The following is a 27,788-nucleotide window of genomic DNA, read 5'->3' as shown; positions in this document are numbered from 1 at the left end:
AGCGCTCCGCATGTCCGTCCTTCCGTCCATCCGTTACACTTTCGTTTCCGAAGCAGAACTCGGAAACTATTTAACTTAGGAACTTCAAATTTGGTTGACAGTGTGGTCTAGTTGTGCCTTTTGGGGGTTAGAAGTCCAGGGTGCCCAACATTTCAAAACTTTTGGGCACCCTGGACTTGAGGAAGGTGAGCTAATAACCAGCTACATTGTGCTCAATAGACTAATTCCATTAGTTCCTAAAGGGCAAAACCTTTGGCCCTACTTTAGTAGATTGGCCAAAGTCTCCCGTCACCAGTTAGATTTTCTAAAGCCTGAAAACAGAGCCATGAGGAGGTGCAGCCGTCTAGTTTCTCTCAGAGCACTTGAATTACAATATGCTGAAAGGTTATTATGGAATTTCTGCCCAATGATGCCAAAAACGTTCTGCCTACTGAAGCTTTAAGTTGTATGGAAACGTAATTTTGTCGGAGACAGGGTTGCCTTCAACACACGCAATCAGGAGCAATTTGGGGTTCAGTGTTTTGTCCAAAGACACTTTGACATGTGGTGGATCAAACCGCCGACCCAGTGCTCAATAGACGACCCACTCTACCTCCTGAGCCACAGCCGGAGTTGTGATATGGAAAGCAGTAGCAGTAGAAGTATGATTGACAGTCGCTGTAGATGTAAAATTACTGATCCCACAGTGGAAAATTCCTGTCTCGCTGAAACCCCCCCTTACAAGAGGTAAAACACACGCTGCAAAACTGAGTCAGACTGAAGAGCAGCATGATGAAACATACAGCAAGCAGCACTCAGTGTAATTATATGCGATATTACCCAGCGCTGACACTTGCTGTTTAACTAAACGCACTGATTTAGAGCCTGTGTGTCTACTCTCCACCCCCCCTGCTCTTTTTAATTTTCCCATAGCAACCATTACCAAAGACTTATGATGTTTACACCACATTACAAGTGCCTTAAAAGTGCTTCACTGCGCGCTAACAAGTATTCTGACATGGCTACAAACAAGCTTTGCGGCTTTTCTGGAGGCACCGCTTTATATCCATTTACGCAAAGCTTTTACGCAGCGCAGTCAGCCCTCATTAGCAAAACTGAGCTCTCCTTCTATTGTTTACTGCATTGAGAAAACAGGCACCTGCATTGAGAAAACAGGCGGCACAGTGACCAGATTCTAACCTGGCAACCCCCAAAGCTCCATCGTGTCCTATTTCTCCCAAGTGTAACGCCCCTCCCCTTCACCCTTTCTAGCCATTAAGGCTGGTAAATAGGGCCATGACCCCGGCTAGTGAGTCCGTTAATGGGTGCGTCTGTAGGGGCACGACTTATGCTGGCTGCTCCCCCCCCAAGCGGGGCCTCTTCTTCCAGGGGGCTCTTAAACGCAGCGAGCTGGGGGCCGTGAGCTCCATAGATGTCCATGCATCCTGCCGGTGATGGCTCTACCATAAACGGTGGTGAAGTGGGAATACGTTCCAGATGCTGCGGGGGAAACGAGCACACGCACACACACACGCGAATGCACGCATACCCATGAACATTCAACCATATAGAAAAAAGAGACGCCTCACACACACACACACACACACACACACACACACACACACACACACACACACACACATTTGCACATGCTGAAGTTTCTACCAGTGTGGGCCCCGGGGAAGAGGAGCTCTGAGCCTGTATGGAGACGCAAGTTCAAGGGTCAAAGACCACATGAGATCGTCCGGTCATTACTCATGTACAGACAGCATTGTGTGTGTGTGTGTGTGGGGACAGAGGGAATGTAGGGCAGTTAAAAAGGGAAGGTGTATCCTTTACACCACCACAACCCGCCTGTTACATACACTGAGAGTGGGAAGAGACTGATACTGTACCTCCAAAGCAGCTGTTGAGATGCTGCTTAAGAGGCGAGTTAGCCTATCGACGGTTATACAAGCAGGTAATAATACACAATTGGAAACATTGGATCATGAAAAGCTATACACGGCAGTGTTTTAAATATAGTTAGATATGATAAGGAGACTCTTATGTGGTCTGCAAACCACACAAGTCTTTACCAAACGGACAGACGGATATACAGGCCTCTCTGTTTATCTTTAACGCATTGAGGCAATTGATATTTCAGAGGTTGTAGAGGGCTCAGTTTTAGCTAGAGTGAAGATACTGGTATCACGTGAAACTAGAAAACCTGAGGAATCCATTGGTATCAACCATGTCATACTAGCTTGTTGAAAAGATTGCTAAATAACACTCCAAACTCTGTCTTGATCGGTTGCTCGCACACGCGCATGCACATAAATAGACAGAAGAAAAACGAGGAAAGCAAAAGTGAGCGCTTGAGAAACTTATTATGAGTCAAAGCTACATTTTGGCGAGGAAAAACTGGCATGGCCCTTTTCAAAGGGGTCCCTTGACCTCCGACCTCAATATATGTGAATGATGATGGGTTCTATGGGTACCTACGAGTCTCCCCTTTACAGACATGCCTACTTTATGATAATCATATGCAGTTTGGGGCAAAAGAATTAGTTTTTTCATGCAGTATAAATGTGTTATTTTCACCTATTCTAAAAATTATGTTTTTTAAATATTTCTGCATACTAGGGTCCCTAAACAGTCTTGGAATTACATAAATATTGTAATAAATATTGTATTCATGTGTAATGATGTCAGTCCCATAGTAGCCTTTTCATATAGTGACTTTTTTTAACTCATGATACGTATCGTATCACCAGATTCTTGTCAATACACAGCCCCAATAAAGAGACTCGTATGTGGTCTCCAAAAACTACATGAGTCTTCACCATTTTGTTATCTAAATGGACAGATGGATATACATATATATATATATATCTATATATCCCTCACTCTCCGTTTCTTTCACACTGACTCATATAATGACTTACAATAAACACTGTGGAACTCACAGCTGACCTGGATTCACACAGACACTGTTTGTCATCCTATGTTTATTAACCTTCATTATCTATAGACCTCGTTACCGTCATCCGCCTGTCTTCTTTGACGTCACCGGTTACTCATACATGTGGCATTCAGTTGCTTCTCTTACCGCCAGCATGGTCAAAATTAAACTGGCACAAGCAGTGTCAATAGTCACTAGGGATGCACCGATACCACTTTTTTTCAGACCGAGTACAAGTACAAGTACTTACATTTGGGTACTCGCCGATACCGAGTACCGATACAGGTACTTCTCTGTGCTAAAAGACCCTCGTTAACAGCCAGCTGGAGTCTAAAAAGGAAAATGAAGGATATTTTACGCAAAAAACATAACCTGAGAGAGAACTAAAAACATGTACTGTATATATGACTCTTTACTTGCCACTGCAAGGCTGTAAAATACACTTGTACTGTGTTACACGGCCGCAGTCTCCACTCGGTATCGGTGTGTATGTGTGTTTGTGTGTCTTTGAAGACAAGTGTAAATTGTGTGTAACCCAGACACCGCAGTGTTGACCACAGCCTGTGATGCTGTCCAGACCACAGGCAGCTCGCAGACACCACTACTGTGTGTGTGTGTGTGTGTGTGTGTGTGCGTGTGTGTGTGTGTGTGTGTGTGTGTGTGTGTGTGTTCCAACAAGAGATGAAACACAGCTACAGTAGTAAGCCAGACACGAGACCCACTAATATTCCATTACGTAGCGCTTTTTTCCGCAACAAGGCTGCTGCGGGCTGCTCACAGTCACATCATACAGCCATGATTAAAAATTTACTCTGGAGATTAGTCGCCTCCAGGGAGACGGTCATTACATTTACTTCACATTTTAGGAGTTTTGCTGATATTCTTTTCCAGAAAGACAATAAAATACGCTCCAATTTATGCTTTTACATTTGAGACATGGAGCTGAAGTCCTGATCCAGAACAGAAGTTTAGAGTGTGTCCTTGTCTGATCTGTTTAGTTTTGGAAAATCACAACAACATCTGAACTCAAGAGGAACCAAACAACTACAGAGAAGTCTAAAAATATAAATCTCACTCCTTTTCCTGAATCTTAAAATGCAAGGGCTCATGGGTAACGTAGGTCGCCTCATGCTGTAACTGAAACTCTGTCCACTAAACACGGTATATGTAAGAGTCATGAGTTTATTTACAAGCTGTAGTTCAGTTTTAGGCCCGAGTCATGAAACAAGATCAGGTCAGTCGGGCTCTCCTTGAGTTATCTGGCTTCGTCGCAGGTTCTAACCCTCTGAGACCGGCTGACTTTACTGTTTTAGGTCAGGAGGCTAAATAACGCTTCAAAGTTGGGCGAAATTTTGGCGAGGAGAAATTGCTGTGGTCATTTTCAAAGGAATCGCATAGTATATCTACAGGAATTATAATACACTATGATCCTTGCAATTATGAAGTATTATGATACTTGACCTTATAAGTCATTATAAAATGCTTTATTATGTGTTATGATTATTGTTATAAAGCATTATTACACAGTGTTGTTGAATATTCGATTCTGATTGGTTAATCACGGCGTTCTGCGGTCTGTAATTTCTTTATAGCAGACCGTTGCTATGTATAACAGACCGTGCTATGGGCGCAGCTCCGATGTCGGACTCTGGCGGACTGTTTTTGTGTCAAAATATTGATATATTAAGTAAGTAGCTGTGTAATAAGCCGTTCATAAGTAAGGGATAATGTACAGCTAGCGGGTCGGAGTGCAGCATCACCCTGTCGGGGATTCTTTCACAACAATAACCGGCTCGCTGTACATTATCCCTTACTTATGAAAATTTATGAGAGCTTATAACTATGATTATACAGAGCTATAAGCTGATTATAATGCAGAAAGAAAGTGTGTTACCATAAAAGTCATTAAAAAAAAAATATATATATATAAAGAGACATTTGTTCTCATATGAGCAAACTGTTAATGAATAAAACAATAAAGAAATATTGTATAAAGCAATGTTTGTGGCAAAACTACAGCAGAGAAAACTGGAAAATAGAGTAACCGTAAATAAGAAGGCTTCATTGTTTGATTGATGCTTGATTGATTTTTTTTTATGCAAAACTGCTTTAGACAGTGAAACTATTTAATATGCTTACGTTTCTACATTTATATTTGGGCTTTTGGTTGATGTTTTTATGCATAAAACATCACAAAAAGTGCCTCATGAGCATCAATTAGTGGATGATGAAACTAAGAAGTAGCCATTAGAGTTTGTAAAATGAGTGCAGTCATGTTCAATGTATAATTAATTATCACATTTAACTAAAAAAGTTGTAATCCCAGGATTAAAAACAATATATACATACTATTAACAAATATGAAAAACAACACGAGTCAGTGTGAATAAAAGCTCTGAAATTCATCACCAGAGCTCATGATGCAAGGACTCACAGTGTGTGAAAGTCAAGCAACCGTGTTGCATATTTTAATGGTTTGCTTATGGTTGTTAATTGGCTGCGTAAGTCAGACCTGCAGTTTGAAATGTAAACCAGCTCCAGAGAGTTTTCTCTCTTTTTTTTTTTTTACAATCATGTGGAAACTCATTAACTCAATTTAAAACATGGAGGTAGCGGCTGTACAGAGGTTAGAACAGCAGGGCCAGCAATTAAAATCCTAAAACTAACGCAGAATATCTGTTATGAAAATAGAATTAGCTTCACTTTTAAGATGCCCTTTAACACGACACTGAACCTGTGTGAATGTGTGCCTCTGTAAGTAGACAGAAATGTGACTGCTGCTTTGTTTGTACTAATTCTTTCTTCTCCTTTGTTTTCTCTCTGTTGTTGTTTCTCCATGTGGGTTCCCTGCTGCTCAATGAGTAGGTGAGTACCGTTCACTGCTTTTGTGTTTTTGCTCATTTCACAGTCATGCATGCACGTCCACACAAAACAAAAACAGGTGATACAACGTGTAGAACATTATATAATTGGTGTGTTTACTAAGTTGAGTTATAAGTCGTTGGATCTCAGAGTGACTTTCCTTACGCCTGCTCAAGAGTGCGTGTGTGTGTGTGTGTGTGTGTGTGTGTGTGTGTGTTTGTGTGTGTGTGTGTGTGTCTGGGAGTGCGGCCACTCTAATGGATGGAAAATCTCTTTACACACTTCAACACAAGATCAAACCATCCCTTACTCGCATACACAAACACACACGGAGAGCAAATCTGCACCCGTGCATAAACCACAGACTGTGTATAAAGATGGATGACATGACAGCTCCCCAAAAGTGAAGCCAAAACATCTGGATCGCCCCCTGGTGGCTGGCTGCAGTGTAGGCCATAAAGCCCTCGCCTCCTCCATGTTAGCGGATGGGACAAATTAACGAGTTGGTCCTCCATTTCTGAGCTCCATCTTACTACTACTTTATGCTTCACGTTTTACATTAGCTCATGCATTAGCCGCGGCCGCCTCGATGGCGGTGGTTGTCCTTCCGCTTCAGTCAGCTTGGCTTTGCTGACGATTGTCGGGAGGTGGGGAATCAGACCCAAAATTGGCTTGATTCTTGTGTAATGTGTACCCGGCATTGCAAAACAAAACACCGGTCTCCTGGTTGAAAGTCCTGTGTTCATTGGACCAATCCACCTCCCCTCAGACTACATGGCGTGAAAAGGGCACGCCTAAAGCAAGAACGGCGTTCTTATTACACGCTTTTTGCCTTGTGCATTATCGTGTCATTCACAAGCCTTTCCGTGCGACTGGGCTGACACGCACAAACCCGCATGGACACGCGATGTGCTGCTCTCGCTCTTTTCTCTCTTCATCTCTCTCTTCTCTGTGACTTTAACTCACTTTTACTCTGATTCTCTCCATCAGTTCAACACACACACACACACACACACACACACACACACACACACACACACACGCAAATGCAATCTCTTTTCTTCTTCGTCTCTTGCTTCTTTTGGCAGTCTCAAAGAACACGGTCATGGTCCAAGTCCTGCTATTAATAGCAGGACTTGGAAGTTATTTCAGCCGAAAGTGCCTCGTATTAAAAATTCACTGATGGTTTTGTTTTTCCTCTCAGTCAGGGAATCTGACGCGGGGCTAGTGTCGTGGAAGATTAGCTTTCAAATTGCTGAACATAAAAAAGTGCTAAGATAGTTGAGATTAGCTAATGTAATACCTCTTTGTTTCACTGAATAACTTTAGAAGCCTGGTGGTGCAGAGTTAATGTCTGATCTTCTGTGTTCAGTTTTCATCTTTCAGATCACTGATATTCTAGCTGATGTGTTTCTTTACAAACATGGAAGAAGTAGTCAGATATTTCACTTGAGTAAAAGTAGTAATACCACAGTGTAAAACACACCTGAGTCTCTCATATTGTAGAGATACTGTATGCACGTAGATTTGACCTTAATGGATGCCTTGAAGCTGGAAAATCAAATTGGAAAAACTTTTAAGACTTCAGTTTCACTCTTGAAAGCTTTCATAACTCTGTTTTTAGTCAATAGAAAGATGATTAAATTGGATTTGTCTGGTGTTGCCCTCCATTATAGAGCCATTTGCAATACTACATCACCTGTAAGATAATATCAATTAGATAATGAGGGAATGGAAACAGACCAGCGTTCATCTGCGATGACTGCACACGATCATATCAGACCAGTGTAACTGTACCTCACACAAATGCACATTAGAGCAACACATAATCACTTATTGCGCCAATACACACACACATAAACACACACATCTGTGCACAGTAAAACTATTCACCAACTATTCGTGCCTAACATATCCTCATATAATGGTTCATATGATATCTTTAAGCTGGGCATACACTGTAGGATTTTAGCCCATTTGTGGCCCGAATTTCGAGTGGTCCTCTGTCCACAGGCTCTCGCCGAGTTGCAGCGGAGCCACGACGTGATTCCCCAACGTCTGCCTTATTTCTCCTCTTTTTACAGTAATCAGAGCGTAGCTATCAAGACAACAATGTACAACAGATATAGTAAGACATAGCTAGCTTACCTCCAATTCTCTCTGCAAAATGGACAAGCCATACTGTCCACGTCTTCTATCCACCTGCGAGTTCATATACGCCTGCGCATCTTTTTTTAGACATTTCAAAATAAACTTCCATCTTCACAGGAAACAGCTTAGTTAGGTTTAGGCAACAAAACTACTCTGTTTCGGGAAAATAGTGTGGTTTGGGTTAAAATGACACTGGAAGTGTCACAACTTAAGTACAGAAGTTATGTGACAAATAAATCAACGTTAACTTCTGGTTTCATGCTGGACATGAATAGCAGACTCACCCATCCACCCCAACCTCCTCCCTACACGGCGTTAGTGGCTCTTTATACTTCCCGGTTCACAATAACATGGATTACATACAAATTGATTTTGTGGGACATACACAATTTACAGTGCATTGATTTTCGTAGGTACAAACGGTGTATGACAGCCTGTCCTGCCACACAGGAGTCTGTATTTAAATGTCGGTCTTCTCTATTATATGGAAGCACAGAGAAAAGCAGCTGCACTTGCTATCACAACAGACAGCTCAGGAAATAGCTAGCAGTCCTGGACACACACACTCACACACACACACACACACACACTGGCCATGTGCAACAGCTGGGCGCAGCTTAAGTCATAGACACGAGTGTAAAGGCATGTGGCCTCAAGGCTCTTCAGTGCTCCTGTGTGCTTGAGTGTGTGCAGACCACCAGCAACAGTGTCCAGTGAGGTTACTGGACGCAAATGCTATAATACTGTACATACATGTATACAGTACATGTTTCACCTTGTGAGTCTGTTTGTGTGTCATCATAGCAAAATGTGGTCCTGGAGACACCTACTGTAGCAGGAACTAACACAGAGGCTGTTTTGAGTACTTTGCCAGGTGTTTATATGTCTGTCTGAGGACAGATGTTGCCACCGTGATAGTGTTGCGACCGTGTAAGATGCAGTCACAAAGCTTAACGGAAGTTACACCCCTGCTTGTCCAATTTGCTGTCACGGCTGGTGTGATCCCATCGCAAAATAGTCTCTAGTTTTCTTTCTTTTTTACCTTTTAATAATCAAACCACAGATGCTAAATCACATTGGGGTCAGTCTGATAGTTATCCTTGTATCTGCTTGATTTATAGACAAAAACATTCCCGTTTCTCCGTCTTAAATCCTTGGATAGAGGACAGCTCTTTCATGGCAGCTCAATTGACTAAACTGATGCCGTTCACCATTCATCAAACTATCAGTGGCCTCTCTCCTTCTTCTTCTATCCCACTGGTCTCGTTTTTTTCGAATTGATATGAAACTGTACGTGGAGACCATGCCAAACTCTCTGTGGCTCCTTCTGTCAGCCGATTTTCTTTGATGGTTGCAAAATGTTGACGTGGAAATCATTACAAAGACAGAAAAGTATGAAAGAAATGAGAAAAAGTAGAATGACAGGAGACATACTGTAAGAAGCCTGGAGAGAAAGCAATACAAGATAGAAGCTAAAGGGTAGATAAATTGAAAGACAGTAAAAATATGGTGGAAAAAGACACATACTGAAGACATTGCAGTGCATGGTGGTTAGTGTTAATCAGGGCGGGGAAGAGCCTTGCAGGCTTCTCTTGATGGGAATTGGCGAGTAATCAGCTGGAATAATGTTTAGACTGCGACAGAGCGTTGGGGGCCGGGTGGGAGGTTTGTGCATGTGTGTGTGGCAAGACATAGAGATATGGGGCTAGACACCCGCCAAAGCAGCACACTCAGCAGCCCTCCAAAATGGGTTTCATCAAGGCACTCTGTTCTCTTTCATTTACAGTCACCCTTCAACTTTAAGTTCGTCACAAGCAGCCAGTAGTGATGAACCTTCAGTCTGAGCTACAGTTCCCCCAGCAACGTCCCTGTGGTTGAGACAAAGAAGGCGATATTGTCATGCTGTCTTACAGACTTGCACTGATAGATATAGATAGATACACTGATAGTTATAATTTATTATACAGCAAGGCATGCTTTTACTTATATATAGTGGAAACCTCTTATAGTGATCACGTAGGTCCAGGTCAAATTGATAAGCGGATGATTATTGTAACGGATTTGTTTTTTCTTTATTTCTCATGCAGATTACCATCTAAATGCCATTTGTATATTTATTACATGAATATAAAGTAATGAAATAGACAGGTTCTCTATTTACTAGGGCTGTCAATCGATCTATTTAATTGAATATTTAATCTACCAGCTGTTTTGGGAAATTAAATTATAGTGATTTTTTATTTTTCTCTACTTTAGTGCATGCGCCTGTCCCTTCCACTTCTAGTTGGTAAGGCAAAAAACAAATTGGCATTAACGCGTTGTTGTTGCATTAAGTTTAACTGCCTCAATCACAATATATCGAATCCTAACCTGTGTATCGTGATACGTATCGCCAGATTTTTGCCAACACACAGCCCTAAGTGATAGTAACTTCTTGCAAGTGTGTACTTGCTTATAGTTATATGTGTTGAATGAGAGAGCAGTGAGATTTCCCAGTATAGAAACAGAAAGACCGTTACTCAACAAACACGCCAATATTGTGGCCGCATTGCATTCTGGTCCATTAAGGCCACTGTTGGTGTTGCTCTCCATCTCATCTGTGATGGATGACTTTTAAACTTTGGTGCAAAAAGCCCTCACTTTGATTTTACGGAACTGGCACCAGAACCTGGCGTTTGCTGCAGCATTGATGTTTTTATTGGAACTTTTCTGCTGTCAAACTCGATTGTAGCTGCAAGAAATATTTCAACTTGACAGTAATTTCTTTATGATTGACCATATATCCTCGGGAGTATGAGGAACAGAGTGATGTTACAAGACTCAAACCAACTGAACATTATAATCATATTAAGTAATTAAAGGTACAATCAATACCAAAGAGCACACAGATGGCCATACTGTGCCATACAGGGAGACGGGATCGAAACAGATGCTGGGTGTTCTGCACATGCCATACACAGATGCTTTACACACTAAACACAGACACATCTCATCTCATTGATACAATTATAAACAAGTATGTTACACACATTATACACAATCAAACGCACACGTTAGATTGCCCACAATTTTCCCTCCAATCAGACATCAAACGGCAGTCTGAGGACCAGAGCTTTTGATCTGGTGAAATGGGTGTCATTGGGGCACACGTTTCTCCCATCTCCCTCCATCAGAAAACAGCCATTTGTCCGTATCGCTGATTATCCGTCTTATCTGGAGGCCATCAGCTTGGCCGATTAGGACATTCCCAGAATTCCATCTTTTCCTCGCTGTCGGAATGTCGGCATTTCTGCTGCTTGTTAAAATGTTGGCTCCGAGTGCGCACTTCTTCCCGTCATTCTTTTGTTTTCAATTGTATTTTGCCCGTTCGAAACATGCCTGTTCAGAACGGGGTGAATGTTTGCCCTGTGGTGATGCTCATACAAATATCTTCACACTCGACACTGCGTTTCCTTGGTTCTTAAGCAATACAATACACCTGCCATGACGTAGTTGCATCACATACCCAAGTCGCAGCTACTCAAGGTCAGAAACTAGGGTGCTGGAAGGTGATTTTTCTCCTAGACAGACATACCCAAAATAAATCAAGAATAGCTCCACAACTACCAGGTCTATATGCATGATGTTGGTCTCTATGGATAGGTAAGACCTCAGAGAATTGAGTAACATTGTGACTGTTACTATGCCTGAGTAAATTGTGATGAACCAAAGGAAAAAATTTAATTTTTATCCTCGCCTTCAAACGTTTTCTCAATTAGACAGTGGATAACACCATTATAGCAATGATGCCATGCACAGAGATGCCACTGAATTCATTCAGCAACTCCTTGACTACAACTGTGCCAAAGCAGATATAAATAACACAAAGCACATAGATTTACAAAGGTTTTAGTGAGGATAGGACCAGGCGGACTCTCCATTGGGCCACTTGGATACCCAAAGTGTGCCAAATGGGTTTTCTACCTCTTGAAATAGAATCTGGCTATAAAACACTACTGATATCCACTACAGGAGGCTATGTGCACACAATGGAGCCTTTGGCCATGACATTTACCCTGTGCATCATCACATTCTACCATTGTGCACAGTATAAAATCAATAAAAAACAACTAAATTGTATAATTTTGACTCCAAATGGAATAGTTTTATTATAATAATGAAATATGATCAAGTAGATAATAACAAATAAGATCAATAACAATGTAAATAAGATAACAAAAAATAATCCAAAGTCAAGTATGTACATTCAATATAAAAACGGTCGAAAATATTATAAAATAAAAATACAAATACCCGGTACCGGGTTCGTCGGGTAAAAGAGGTTGATGGCCTGTCTTGTAACAGTGAGTGTCCAGCTAAGTGCTAAGAAACAGGTGTATTTTACCTCTCAGTAATAACAGCAATTATCCAGAGCAGTCATGCAGTCAGCACGACCTGCCAGCCTGTATTTCACCAGCTAGCCAAAAGCAACATATACGATATTCTGTAAGGAGCCCAGAGAGAGTTCAGTGTGCACGCTCAGGAAACAGAGTGCTATATGACACATCATTCCTCTTTTGTCTGCCACTCATGCCACTAATGGTTGTCAAGGCAGTGCTTCCTCCACCTCGACTCCTCATCAGTTCTTCCACTTCATTTTCTTAGTGTGGACTGATTCCTGCCAGTCAGACTCAGAACAGCTAGTCAAATTTAATTCAAAGAAATGTTCTCTTTTTAATACTCTTAAAGGTTAGGTTATTCTTTGAGCCAGTCTGTTTTATTCTCTGACTGTTATTGCAGCTGACATCAATCCTAGTTTAAAGTCCTTTTAAGGTTTTTGCATATAAGAAGGATTTTCTAACGTATAGTTGGTTTCAGTTTCAGAGTCCGGGGAGAAATGTAGTAATAATTTAGAAAAACATGATCTCACGTAATGTTTCAGTGCTTCCCCTCTTAAAGCTGCAGTGGGTAGAAATGGAGCAAATATGATTTTAAAAAGTTATTTTTATAAAACGGTCACTATATCCTGACAGTAGTGCATGAGACAGGTAAGCTGAAAGAAAATCATGTGCCCACTTTAATTGTGCATGTCCTAAATGACAAAGAAATGTGATATATATAACATAAAACATGTGTTATTTTGATATATCAAGATATTTTAATAAATCGTTTAGAAGCAGTCACAGAGATCAGGGGCTATGACGTAAAACTTTGTGTTTGCTCTCCTCCCAAAGGGGGCAAAGGTAATTGTAAAGTGTATATGGCTCTATCAAACACATATAGCTCTCCTGGTGTATTTTGGTCTGTTCAGGAAAAAGAGAGAAAGAGAAGGAAGACAATAACAGGAGGTGTAGCTGATTTCTTTCTAGCCTGCAGGCTGACGGCGTCCCATTTCCTCCAGAGTGGAAATGGGGAAAATCTCCTTCTTCCTCTTTGTCTCTCTGTTTTTTCTGTCTGACGTCTTACTACCTCTAGCTCTCTCTTCTTCCATTTTCACCCTCTCCTTCCTCATTAAGTCACATCTTCTCTTCGGGGCGTTTTGAAGTATCATATCTTTGCCTTCACAATAACTCAGCACTCAAAGTCATCCTTAACATGTGCATGAAAATGTTCACTAGGGCTGGGACGATACACCTATCTCCCGATTCGATATTATCACGATACTTGGATGCCGATTCGATATTGTGATTTATTGCGATTTATGTTAACTTTTTTAACGCTAGACCATGGGAAAAAGTTGAATCATACTCTTCAAGGGACTTTTACTTTGGAAAATGTCTAAATTAATACATAAAAAATGTTTGATTTTCAGCACGTATGTAGTCAGAGATGTCCTGATGTCAGATATATCAGTCATTGTCAGACATTATTTATTACATTTTTTCCAGCAACCCAAAAATCAAAGAATTTCCCTCACAAATGAGTGGTATTTTCTTTTTAATTCATAAGGGATATGTAATGTTTTATACTTCTGGTGAATATAATCCAATCAATCTTATTTCCATATATTTTGCATATAGAGTTCCCTTTGTTAACACCTTATTTTGAAAACTGGACGTAGTCATACGTGTATACTTCCTCTAACTTCTCCTATGGTTGCTCTACAGTTGTAATAAAAGTGGTAACTTCCTTCTACCTCCACATAGACTCAAATGAGGCACTTAAATCGATTAGATATTAGATTTTTTTTCCCACCCCTAATGTTCACTGTTATCATTTGTGCTTGAATGTGTGTGTTTTATCAAAAACAGTACATAACTACTAATATCTACCTGTTATCTCAACAGATTGATATTGCGCTCTTTATATAGTTTCTCATTCAAACCAAATGAAAAGGAAAAAACATTGATGCAGCTTCCCTGGGTAAAACCTTCTGTTGTGTTTTATACTGCCAGCAGCAGCAACAGGCAGATAATTGGGAATGACTCAAGTTCATTAGCAGAAAATTGGAGCAAAAAGACGCCACTGTACAGGTCACCCTGATCGACTAACAAGTGAAATGTAGTGCAACGGCGGTACAGTACGGTGACATTTAAAAGCCAATCAGTCAGCCTTCTGATTCATGTCGTTTTCTTCTTATAGATCAAGCTTCAAAGAAGATTTTTATGAGCATGCATGTGATATGGCTGATGAGTAAGACACCTCATCATCCTTTTAACCTTTTAAAGGAAAAAAATCAAAGATTTTTTACCCTTAAAAATTACCCTTATCTTCTGCAGCAGAACAGATGGCGCCGTGTGGGACGATGCATGCGTTGACGCACTTGATAGCTGCTTGGACCGAGTGTACAATAACCGCAAATATGCATATTTATGCACACAAAATGCTATAAGCAGCACATACAGTATACATATATATAGTAGAGCCTCACACACTTCCACACCGCCGTGAGCTGCGCTGACTCAGCCCAGTTAAGTTTCCCCGTCTCCATGCTGAGAGAACCAGTCAGCCATCTGTTGGCCTAATGAGCTGAGTCTACTCCACCAAAGCAATTCAACACCACAGCTTCACCAATTCCCTCATCCACAGTTCACCAGTATGCGAGAGCCTCTCATCTTCTTTTGCTGTTGTTCTGCACACACAGTTATTGACACGTTTTCATTGTTTTTTCTCTTTAGGTTTAGAAATTTGGTCATGTCAAACTGTCCAATTCCCCAACCTGAACTACACATATCTCAACATCATTTAGTTTCCTACAACCCTCCTCACCGTCCACTGAATAAAGTAAATTAATAAAGGTTTTTTTATTATTATTGAAAGGAGCAAAATGTCTCGAAATTACGATGGTGTATTAGGGCCATTGTAGGTAAAAAATTGTAATTACGGAGCCGGGGGAGGGGGGTAAAAAACTCACATGCCTTCGTAGTCACTTAATTTATTTATGTTCATAAAAGGACACAGAAAGAATATGAAAGAAAACGCGTATATGTATCTTTCAGGACCTTAGCCTCAATCATAGGCCGTCCTGTTAGAAAGTCACACAATAACACAAACTAACAAACCGATCGATGCATGAGGTAAAATTACTGTTTTTGTGAATGGAGTCTGGTTTGGTGGATCGGAAGACAGCAATATAACGGCTTCAGCTCTCTGTCGGAAAGGGCTGTCTGACGGCAAGGTAAAGCGGTGAAAGTATTCTAAATATAACGTACACTGATATCGTTTTTTTAGGAGGCTAAAATATGTTTTCTGCTGCTCCCGTCCACAAACGGTTTACCTCGCTGCCAGACAGCCCTTTCCAACGGGGAACTGAAGCCAATATATATTTCTCTTCAAAGCCGCCAGACTCCATTCTCAAAAATAATAATTTTACCTCACAGAACATGGAAGTATACACATAGAACCAGTTCAATTGTACAGCAGTTTGTGAAATAGTCACGACATTTAATGTATTGATTTGTGTACAAAGACACAAATTTCACATTTATTTTGCGATGGTCATCACGAAATCAAATCGTATGTAATCCACGTAATTGTGAACCGGGAAGTATAAAGAGCGGCGAACGCCATGTAGGGAGGAAGTCGGGGTGGATGGGTGGGTCAAAAACACACAGGACTTTTGCCCAGGAGACCAGTGTTCGTGTCCTGTGTGAAACCAGAAGTCAACGTTGATTTATTTGGCAAGTAACTTCCGTACTTAAATTACGGCACTCCCAAAGTTATTTTAACCCAAACCTAAATTTTTTGTAAACCTCACTAAGTAGTTTTGTTGCCTTACTAAGCCTAACCAAGTCGATCTTTTCCTAAGCCTAACTAAGTTGTTTTATTTTGAAAAGACTGGAGCGTCAATTGACACGTGCGTCACGTGTTGTTGAAAGTCGTGCTGAGCGTCACGAAAAAAATGTGAAATGTGTGTCTATGTACACGAATCAAATAGATAACATTGTGTGACTATTTCATGAACTGCTGTGAGACTGTGTTGATACAACCCCACTTCAAAAAATCTGAACTAACCCTTTCAGTTATTTCCAAACTTTGCACAGCTAACGTTGACTCAGCTAGTGCTAGCGTTCACATTATTCATAACCTTATTGATTAGCTTCCTTTGGTAACCTACGTCACTGCTTTTTGCCCTTCAGTGGGCGTTTCCATTTGAAAACAAAAAGGAAAAGTATGCTGATGGAACTGCGCTTTGATTAAACTAAACAGCCCTTTCATTTGCATCTGATCTGTGGACACTACACAAAAACTAAACCATGTGCACCCAGGTTCAAATATTAAACTTTATTTTATTTTCAGGTCTGGAGATTACAGTAACGCTTCATCCTTAAAAGAAAGGCAGTCTTTTACAAATTTGCTTAAAAGAAAAAAATGCCCAGCTTGCCAAAATACAGACAAAAAGCAAGAATAGATTCATGATGAACTATATTGTGTCTTGGCTTAACTGAGCTTGATTAAGCTGCGCTGCACCGGCATTGAACTCGCTCAATCTTAGCTCGCTTTGCATTGTACAGGCCAGGTCTGACTAATGAGCCTTCATGCACATGCTTGCTAGCTCACAGTTAAGTGGCACCGAGGCTGCCCACTAAGCCCAGTGGATTTCCTAAGACACAATCGGTGTAATGCACACAATACTGCTGGCTAAGCTAAGTTGAATTGCACTGTTTAGACCACAGCGAGAAGAAGGAGGAACGCGTATCTGCTGGATTTACACAGCCAGCGCAGAGTTTATTGTAAAATAGATAACTTCAGGTCTTTAACTGCGCAGCATCTGCAGAGCTGTGCTTCTAATTCCCTTTGGCTCTGAGGTTTGATTTGGATGAGACTGTGTTTACGTGTGCTCTGATTTCTCAGAAATCAAATGATAAAAAGATATGAAGTTCAAGGAAAAAGAGACACAGGAGCCGAACCCCCTCCGCTCCCCACTCGCTGTCGTCTCTTTGGTGATTTTGGTGTCTGATGTTTTTGTTTTTGGCTCGGTTCGTGCAAGATTCACATAGAATAACAAACATTTTCTACTTAAATTACAGTCTTGTTAGCTGTCTGTCTTTTGACTCTCTCGCTCATTCTCCGTCTGTCTCTCTGACATCTGCTGAGCAGCACTCTGAACAGGAGTCTTGGAGAGGTATTAGTGCAGCGATGGGTGCTGATAGGAATCTGATGTATGATGCCGTGTGTGTGTGTGTGTGTGTGTGTGTGTGTGCCTGTAAGCCTGCGTTTTTATGAACCCTGTTAGCTGTTGGCTTTCTTCAACAGTATGTCAGTCTGCATCTAGTTAGTGAGAACACACACACACACACACGCTAAAAGCTTTCCGACTCTTCTCGCACCCGTCACCCATCCTCGGTGCATCCAACATCATGGAAAATTGGCTTGTGTCCGGCTCTTTCTTTCTCTCTGTACCCCTCTCGCAAACTTTACTATCTCTCTCTCTCTCTCTCTCTCTCTCGCTCTCTCTCTCTCTGCACTGCGATCACATGGTTCAGATGTGGGATGAGAAAACAAACAGCTGTTTCTTAGGCTGTAGTACTGTTGAGGAGTCATGCTCAGACATGTCTTCAGGGTTTGAGTCCCTGGCTGCGTTCGAAGGGTTCCTAACGGAGTGAAATGACCTGGAAGTATCTAATAATCACCATTATTTATCACAATTATTCATTGATTTTAGCAACAACATGTTTTTATTACTGCACTTTCACATTAAAATAAACAGAGCAGTGCTTTCACTTCCATGCTGTGCTACATTCCTGCTAATGTACAAATTAATACAATACAATTAATATATACATATATTTGCATAAAGCAGCATATTTGCCCACTCCAATGTTGATGAACAGATAAAAAATGTGTGATTAATTTGCGATAAATTGTGATTAACCATGGACAGTCAGCTCTAGTTGAAGTACTTGAGATTTATTGCTTTAGTTTTGTTTTGTTTTTTTACCGTGATATCAAACTGGTATCGAGAATCATGGAATTTCACTGGTATTGGTATCGACTGCTAAATTTCTGGTATCGGTACTCTGAAGAGAGACATTGGATTTCTTCCACCTCCAGCCGACCCAGTTCCTTGAACTATCTGAGGTGAATTTGAGAACTATTATAAATGACTGTTATTATAGTTCGGCTTTGCTTTTGATGAAGAAAAACCTTTGATAAGTGTGCTGAGAAAACTGGCCTGCGCAGCGCCACGTCCTTGGCCCCGGCTCTGTTTGGTCAAGTAGTTGCTTAGAAATAAAACCGTGTGTTTTATGGCTGCCATCATCAGGTAAGATACTGCACTTGACTGGATAAACACAGGGATTAACTAATAGACTGTTGGCAAGTAGTCGTCCTGGCTCCTCCATCCCACTCCTCCCCCTTTTTCCTCCTCTCTCCTTGTCGTCTCTTTATCTACAAGTGTGTTCATTCAAACCTCCTTCTCACACCATGTAAGTTTGAATATGTGAGAGGGAGTAGCACATACAACCATGTAAAGTCAGAATATATCGATTAGAATAAAAACACGATCAATACGATGACGTAGTGAGATCCAAAGAGAGACTGAAAGGAAAGTCTGACTGTGCTCGGTCTGTTCTCCCAGCTTGTCATCTGGTTCTTAATCTCTCTCTTCTTCTTTCCCTCTCTTGTTTTATTTCTGATGTACCGATATACATGGGCTTTCCTAGAAGGAGCAACGTTATTTATAGCGAAGCTCGATTATCTTCCCATCGCAGCCTCTGCTAGCCCTGCTGCTTTCATCCAGGAGAACCTGCTGATCTCCGTCCTCCTACAGCGTTCACTCACTTTGATTCAGCGTTTTCTCTTTGCGCCACTGTGGACGTCTCTGCTGCTCGACGTCTCTTTGCATGACCCTCCTCTTGTATCTCCCGTTGTTTATTTTGTTCTGTTACCTTGACACATTATGAGGCATTAACTCATGCTCTTATCCAAAGCGACCGGCCTCACCGACTCTCTCCGTTTCTCTTTTTCTTTTGCTCTCTGTTTTACGTTCCCTCCCTGCTCCGTCTTGATTGAATGGGTATGCATGGTTGGCACAGAAAGAAAGAAGGAAATAGATAATGATACCAGACTGTATTGTGTGGAAAAACCCTGACCTTGCACGTACCCAATCCATCACACACACACACACACACACACACACACACACACACATACAACACACTCAGATGCGTATTTCATATAAACACATAGAGCACCCTTTTGTTCCTACCATAAACATACTTGTTCATATTAACATGTGTATGCTACATGCTTTCGCATGACACAGACCAACTCATGAGCTTCATGATGCCTTGCAAAAGACTTTCACTTCGGAAAATATCTAAATTAATACAGTAAAGATGTTTTATTTTCAGCATGTATGTAGTCAGAGAGTCCTGAAGTCAGATATATCAATCATTGTCAGGACTAGCAACCCAAAAATCAAAGAATAAAGACATTTCCCTCACAAATTAGTGGTATTTTCTTTTTAATTTATAAGGGACATGTAATGTTTTATACCTCTGGTGAATATAATTCAATCAATCTTATTTCCATATATATATATTTTGTATATACAGTTCCCTTTGTTAACACCTTATTTTGAAAACTGGTAGTAGTCCCACATGTATACTTCCTCTATCTTCTCCAAGTCCGTCTCTAGCTCTCCCGTTAGCTCCGTTCTCTTTATACATCCATGGTCAGCTCCATCGGGGCTGTTTGAATGCATTTAACATAAATGTCAGTATATGGGTGCTCTACAGTTGTAGCGTTGGCCGAGTTGACCACGGAGATGAGAGTGACGGCCGGCTTGACTACTGTGTTGGAATAAAATAAAGCAGGTAGATTAGTTCAGTTAAGTGCAACATGAATGTCTGGTCAAAGTTCAGTAACGAACATCATTTAAAATTCTGTGAATTGGAAACTTTCATTTTTCAATGTGCTGTGCCACTGCTGCTTGTTTCTAGATGCATCTCCTCCATCTCTAAGACATCATGCTTGTCATGAAATCATGTCTTGCAAACCTCCAGGGACCTGATTACTCAGATACTCACCTCCTCTCCTCGGGCCTCTCAGGCGTCTTTGTCAGCTTGTGGAGAAGTCGTGCAGGTTTTCTGGCTGTATATGGTTTTGTCTGCGGGTCCTCAGGTCATTCATCAGCATAACGCCAGAGGCAGTTTGTCTCTGCCGTCTGCACCGCGGCGGGCACTCTCACACCTGCAACATGTCAAGAGCCCACTGAGGACGTCAGACACCAACTTTACCAGATGTTGGGTTGACATTTTGACGACAGAGCAGCAGGGCAGCACTCAGCTGAGATATTTAATAAAAACAATTAACTGGCATTTAGAGCGGAGCGGCCAAAGCACGTCACATCCTCGCTGCCACTGTAGAATAATATGACAGCTGTTTACAGGTACTAAACATCACCAAACAGCTGCCATATTGTGAATTTTTGTTAACCCTTTCTCCTTTCTCTCTAATTTAGTTTTTAGGCAGTCAATTTTACACATTAAATCCCCCAAATCACTTTGTAAATGTAACTTACATAGACTACAACTGCTTGAGATACATGATCCATCACATTTCATTTACATTTACAGTCAAAGTTAATGGAATAGTTTGATATTTTGTAAAATATAGGCTTATTTGCCTTCTTGTCCAGAGTTGGATGAGCAGATCAATACCACTCATATGTCTTTGGATCTTTTGGATCTAGAACCAGGAGATGATTAGCTTAGCTTAGCGTAAAGACTGGAAACAGGTAGAAACAGCTAGCCTCTCTGCAAAGCTAATTCCTTCCTGGCTCCATACTTAATGCACAGACATGAGATTTATATTGATCATCTCATCAAACTCTTGGCAAGACAGCAGAAAAGCGTATTCCTCAAACAGTGTAACTATTTCTTTAAAGACACTTGCATGGAAATGCAGTTGCGAGAAGGGAAAATGTTCAATACTTTTCGTAGGTTATTCTAGTTCGGGAACTCTTACAGCTCTTCCTAACTGGATGCGAGCGAGCGAACATCAGATTGTTTCAGTTTTTCCGCACGTATTTGACTTATTTTACGTACTTATTTTAAGGCCATCAATGATGTTTTTCCTAAACCTAATGAAGTGATTTTGTTGCCAAAACATAAGTGTGGCTATTTCACAGTAACGATGTGGCGTTAAATGACACACAAAAAGCGTTATCATGACATGGAAATGTTGTTTATATGCCTTCTCATGAGATCGGGTTGAATATGCAGCTGAATTGTGATCTGGCGCATCCGATCACAAAAAAAACATTGAAAAGACCACGGTGTAACCACGGCCTAATACAACAATATTTATAATGTTAAATATAAATATTATATAGTACAATATTTTTGACATAAGCGGATGTTATGCAGAGCCTTGGCATCATATCCGGGGGATATTGTCAGTAAATTTGATTAAAATACCTTATCCTGTACGAATAGGGCTGTAGTCATAGAAAATCTGAAATATGATATTAAATGCTTCAGTCTGGTGCACTTTGAGAGCAAAATTAGCAACAATAAGAGCTAGATAAACAATTTTATGCTCTTAATTTAATCATAAACACATTGGTTGTATAGATAATATCTATCCCCAAAAGTGAAGCCAAAACATCTCGATCACCGGCTGGTGGCTGGGTGTTAGTTTAGGAAGCGTTTGATTTGATACACTGCAGCATTTTCTATGAGTGGAACTTTCCTTCTTAAACGTCTATATCTCAGGCGATCATGTTCATGTAATTGTGGGAAGCCAAAATTGTGTTCGCGATTCATATTCGATCAGTTGTGCAGCCCTACCATATGATTATTTTACCTGGCTCCCTCAAAAGGAAAACATGCTGCTGTAATAGATGTCATTTTGAATGTGACGTAGGAATGACATCAAAGAAAAGTAATATGTGTTTTTGAAGTTATACATGTAGCTTCTGACTGTAAATTGCTTTTCAATTTCATATAATTTCGCCCGAGGCTGTAATCATCAAGGTCTCTGAACAATGCTTTATTTTTTTTTCATTCACCGTATTCAGGCAAACAGTATTCAGTTTATTTTTTATGATTTCACTCTTTTTTTGGGGTCACTCGGGGCCTCGATGTTCTGTGATGTGAATAGAGAGAACAGAAACATGAGGATCTGTTTTATTTTTAAGCTCAGACCTTGAGCAAAAACCTTTTGGCTTTTTCTTGATGTTTCATTTCACAATTGTGCATACTGTACACTCTGCGTGATTTCATTTGTACACTGACATTGTCTGAGCTTTTACTATATTAAAGTTATTTCCAGCGGGAAAATTGAAAGTCTGAAAAAACTGTTTGCTGCTAAATTGACTTTATAAACCAGTTTTGATTGCCAATACAGTTTTCACCTGAACTATTTCATCATGCACTCGCCTATATTGTCATTACCTCTAAAATATCATGTTCTGCTTTCAGAAATACGGGACTCAGATGGTAACAACACAAACAAACATTTCTCCAAATGTTCATAAGTACATTTTTCAATGCCAGCTTTCCTTTTTTACCTTGAAATAATTCCAGCGCATAATCCAGCACATTTGTTATGTTTTTACTAAGGTTGTCAAGCGATTAAAATATTGAATCGTGATTAACCGCACATTTTTTATCTGTTCAAAATGTACTCTTTAATACTCAACATTGGAGTGGGCAAATATGCTGCTTTATGCAAATGTATGTATATATTTATTATTGGAAATCAATTAACCACACAAAACAATGACAAATATCGTCCAGAAACCCTCACAGGTTCTGCATTTAGCATAAAACAATATGCTCATGACAAAGTCAAGCCCAACAGCTGTCAGTGTGCTGACTTGACTATGAGTTGCCCCAAACTGCATGTGATTATCATAAAGTGGGCATGTCTGTAAAGGGGAGACTCGTGGGTACCCATAGAACCCATTTTCATTCACATATCTTGAGGTCAGAGGTCAAGGGACCCCTTTGAAAATGACAATGACAGTTTTTCCTTGGCAAAATTTAGCATAGGTTTGGAGCGTTGTTTAATCTACTTTGCGACAAGCATGACCAGGTTGGTACCAATGAATTCCTTAGGTTTTCTAGTTTTCATAAAATCCTAAAAATCGCAAGTTACATTAAAGAAATTAGTGGCGTTAAAACGAATTTGCGTTAACGTGTTATTTTCATGTTAACTTTGACAGCCCTAGTTTTTAACCATAGACTGTATATAAGAAGTGGAAGTCACCCATTGGTTTGTGGACTGCCGTTTTGAAGCCTCAAGTTCTGCATTTTGACCGTCGCCATCTTGTTTTTTTGCAACCAGAAGTGACACGAGAGGGTGGAGCTAAGTTCAACAGAACGCTGAACAAGACATTTTTTAGGCGACCAAAAATGTTACGATTAACTTTCATGAACTGAAAACACACTGTGAAAGAGTTAAAGTTGTCGTTGCCATTCATAGGAGCTACTTTCTCCCTCCCCGTGTAGAAATACACATTGTTGTTGACATTTTTAAATGTAGCTTTTCATTGCTATGATCCCCACAAACAAAATCCAACCCCCGCTGCATCGGGGTAGAGAAATGTCACAGCTGATATCTCAAAACCTGGGAACATCGAGCCGAAACTACCACAATGGAGGAAAGTGAGAAAATATGTATTTTGTAATGAACTTCTATGATAACGCTGACAGAGAAGAAAGTCCAATCAGAGCCCTTCTCACTGCCTGACTGACCCTAAATACCCCTCCTCTGCTGCCCGCAAGGAGACCGCTCAGTCCCTTGTAAGTCATATGGTAATTTGGTTAATGAGCAAATACAAATTAAAAATCCATAGGCCAGCTTCCAGGCAACATATGCACTGACTAGAGCCTGCTGTTCTCTCTAAAGATGCCATCTGTCTTTCCGATGTTTACTGTCTTCTCATCGCTGCAGATCTCTGTGTTCAAAATGTGCTCCAGTCCAGCCTCTCCTTTCCAGACCCCTCTCTGTCTTATTCTTCATCTTTTATGCTCTTTGTCTCTACCTTCCTCCTCGCCTCCCTTCTCCATCTCCCAGCTCTCCGCTTCAGTTCGCCTTTCTCTCTGTGGACTCCCTCACCGCCACTTTGTCTTTTTCTCTCTCCTGGCTCTCCTGTATGATTGATGTCACCATTTATTTTCCATGGGATCCACGGGGAATATGAAAACGGAGGCATATGTGCATGTGTGAATAGTGTGTGCACCTGCAGCTGAGTTATAACAGAGGTTATAACTGATGGTTCCTAACATCCATCTGCATCTCATACTGGCTCCTTCCTCTTTACTGTCATACAGACAGCAGATTTACAAAAAACACTGAGCACTGATCCCCCACTAATAGTACCTGGTATAAAATGCACCCTCTGCGTTTAGATAACTTTTCAATTATGGTCCAAATCTCCAGAATAAATAAGTAAGTGGACCTTAAATTGAGATTATTTATTAGTCAAGAATTACAATAAACGGTCAAAAGTTTGACAGTTTTTCTCAGTGTAAAAATTTTAAAAATCAACTTTTTTGCAAAAGCAGTGTAGTCCGTTCAAGGCTGTGATTTTGACTAAACATCCAGTGTGTTACTGAGTGTGTGTGCAATTGGGGTTTGCGGGTGTAGGTGGTATTACAAAAGCAGGTACAGGAGAAGAAACAGATGTAACCGTAAAAAGTACAGTTTGAGCGATATCCTGCCGTGGAGATAAAGGCTGCGACTCCTCGAGAACAAAGCGGAGTTCATATATCTTGTGTGGACTGACTGCTGAGCATATCAACAGGTGTTATCTCAGACAAGTTGGCTAATGATTTCAGCGCTGGAGCTGTTGCAGGGAGACTCTGCATGTGTCAGCTGATCAGGCTAACCTTTCAGCCAATCAGAAAACTTTCAGATTTACAGATGCATTTAGGAAAAAGATGCTTAAAGTCAGCATGTGTTTGGCTGCTTGGTCAGGCCTCCTCCTGCATCTGTGCAGACAACTACATGTTCCAAACTGTTGTCTCTAACGGCAACCTCCGGATCTGGAAAATGAAGCCAATGCTGAAGTGCCTTAAACTTGCATTATTTCTAATAGCCAGCAGGGGGCGACTCCTCTGGTTGCAAAAAGAAGTGTGGTTGTATAGAAGTCTATGAGAAAATGATCCTACTTCTCACTTGATTTATTACTTCAGTAAACATTGTAAACATGAGTTTATGGTCTCAATCGCTAGTTTCAAGTCTTCTTCAATACAGCATGATGTTCATTTAGTAAATTATGGTCCCATTTAGAGTCAGATAGACCATAAAGCAGGGGATGATTTAGGGCAGGGCTACCTTGTGATTGACAGTTGTAATACCTTACAAATCACCGCTTTAACCCTCTGAGGTTTAAGCCATTTCTTTTGCTAATTTTGATCTGCGTGGTCTCTTTATGTAAAAATGAATCTAGAATCTCAACACTGTAATGCACAATGGGCTATCAGATTATATACGCTGCTGTCACATGATTGTATAAATAATTAAAATTAACATAAAGACAAGAGAAAAAATAAAAACGGAAATTGAACAATAAGGAACAAGGTTTGGGGCTTTTGAAAAATGTTTTCCTCAGTCTTGGGAATCGGGGGGTCAGTGGGGGGATATCGTTCTAACCAACACACATCAAAAGATATTTACATTTTTCACAGAGAAGTCCTGTTGTTTTTCTGTCCGTTTTTTCTACAAAGATCTCACAGAAGACTTTCATTGTTGGATTTATTACAAGCTGGATTACAAACCGTCTGAAAGGAATACAATCGATCCTCATTAGAAAGTTACGGTGGTGACGGAGCAGCTGCAAGTTCAAGTTAGTCTCTACACCGCAGCGTTCCAGAGATATTCTAAAAAGAGTAACTACAGTACTCTTCTGTCGTATACGACAGCGTCGACCCCGGGGGGTTAAACTAATTAATCTTTCTTCTTCAGCTTTAAGTGAATAACTGAACTACAAATCAAACAAACACACACACACCACCATCATTGCCTGCAGCACCGTGTCAACTGCTTGTTCAGCCAGTTGTTAGACTTCAGTCCATTCATGCCGTATGTGAATCAGCTGAATCTCCGCGGTAATAAGTAACAGTGATATAATAAAGCTTGATGGAGCTTTAAACAGTGCTTAGCCTGGTCCTAATAATGTTTGGTACGGTTTAAATCCTGCTTAATGTAGCCTGGCAGAGGAGAAATAATCACGGCATTTTTATAGCTTGCAGGTTCACTTTCAGCAGTTCTGTGTGTGTGTTGCTGCAGACTTGTACATTACCTGAGCTAATGAGCCGAAACTCGTTATTTAGTGATTTTATTCATTAGGCGCGGCTGATTTATGTGTGTTTTATCTCCACAGGTTCATCCTGGTGTTTGGATGTCTGGTTCTCTCTGTGTTCTCCACCATCCCGGCTCACCAGGAGTTCTCCGCACACTGCCTGCTCATCTTGGTAGTAAATGAATCTTATTTTAACGTATGTATATGTGCGTGTGTGTGTGTGGCCAAAGGGATGCTCATGTCTGCGTCAGAAATGCCGATTGTGCATTCTCAGCACTATAACGAACTGTAATGATCGCTCCCTTTGCTGCTCAAGATCAAAATCACGCTGTTACAATTCAATTAAAGTTCACAGTTTGCTCCTCAGATGAGATTAAGCAGAAAATCATCAGTCGGAGCAGGTGAGGGGGAAAACAACTGGAAGCCACAACACATCCTGCTCCAGTAGAAGCTCTGTTTATGTACAGAGAAGACTCACCTCTACAGTCGTAGCCTTTCATTTGTCCAGGTTATGAGATATCCGTCTCTGAATTTCTGTTTCCACCTCAATAAAACAGAGGAATATGATTCAGTATATGTTGCTCAAAGTAATGGAAAACTACACTTTAGAAATTCAACAGCAACTTTCCAAAAGCAGCGTCCATGTTAATGGACTTCTCCAGGAGCCCGATGTTTGCTTGACATCTGGGCCGGAGAGATGTATGTACAGAATATGCTAAATAAAGTCTGCAACAATAATGACGTTGATAAAGTCATTCGAAATAAACTGGAGGAGAGGGGATTCATGCGGCGAGGCAAAGTGAAAACACTTTGATAGAAGTGGCAGCTCTTGAGATGTAAAAGATAAATTTGCTCCTTCATACACGCCCCTCAGCAAATTATTCTTTTTATTTGGTCCGCTTTAGTTTGTGCGCTGGGAAACCAAATCGGACTAACTAGAAAATTAATCAAAAGCCAGACGGCCGCCTCGCCAGGAGGAGACGGTGAAGAAAGGAGCGAGTGAGAAAGAGAGTCGTGGTTTGATGAACAGCAACTCATCTAAACTGGGTTGAAAAACAATGCAATCTGGTTGCCATGGTAATGAATTACGTCTGACTATTAACCACACCCCCGTTCTCTGTTTGAGAAAGAACGTTAACTAAAAAAACAGGAAGTAAAACTGTCTGGAGGGGG

General features: G+C 40.8%; 1 protein-coding gene across 3 annotated transcripts in view; it reads left to right on the top strand.

The window, feature by feature from the left end:
* Positions 1 to 27,788, top strand: part of kcnq5a (potassium voltage-gated channel, KQT-like subfamily, member 5a) — a 105,231-nt gene that overhangs the window by 44,977 nt on the left and 32,466 nt on the right. For all 3 annotated transcript variants that reach the window (XM_037783046.1, XM_037783045.1, XM_037783044.1), the window contains exon 2: positions 26,697 to 26,787. In XM_037783046.1, coding sequence (XP_037638974.1) covers positions 26,697 to 26,787 — 91 coding nt within the window. The remainder of the gene's footprint in view (positions 1 to 26,696; positions 26,788 to 27,788) is intronic.

Source organism: Sebastes umbrosus, chromosome 10, assembly GCF_015220745.1.
Source record: "Sebastes umbrosus isolate fSebUmb1 chromosome 10, fSebUmb1.pri, whole genome shotgun sequence".
Classification (NCBI taxonomy): Eukaryota; Metazoa; Chordata; class Actinopteri; order Perciformes; family Sebastidae; genus Sebastes; species Sebastes umbrosus.
The sequence above is the reverse complement of the archived record's forward strand: the minus strand, read 5'-3'. Positions and strand labels throughout refer to the sequence as shown.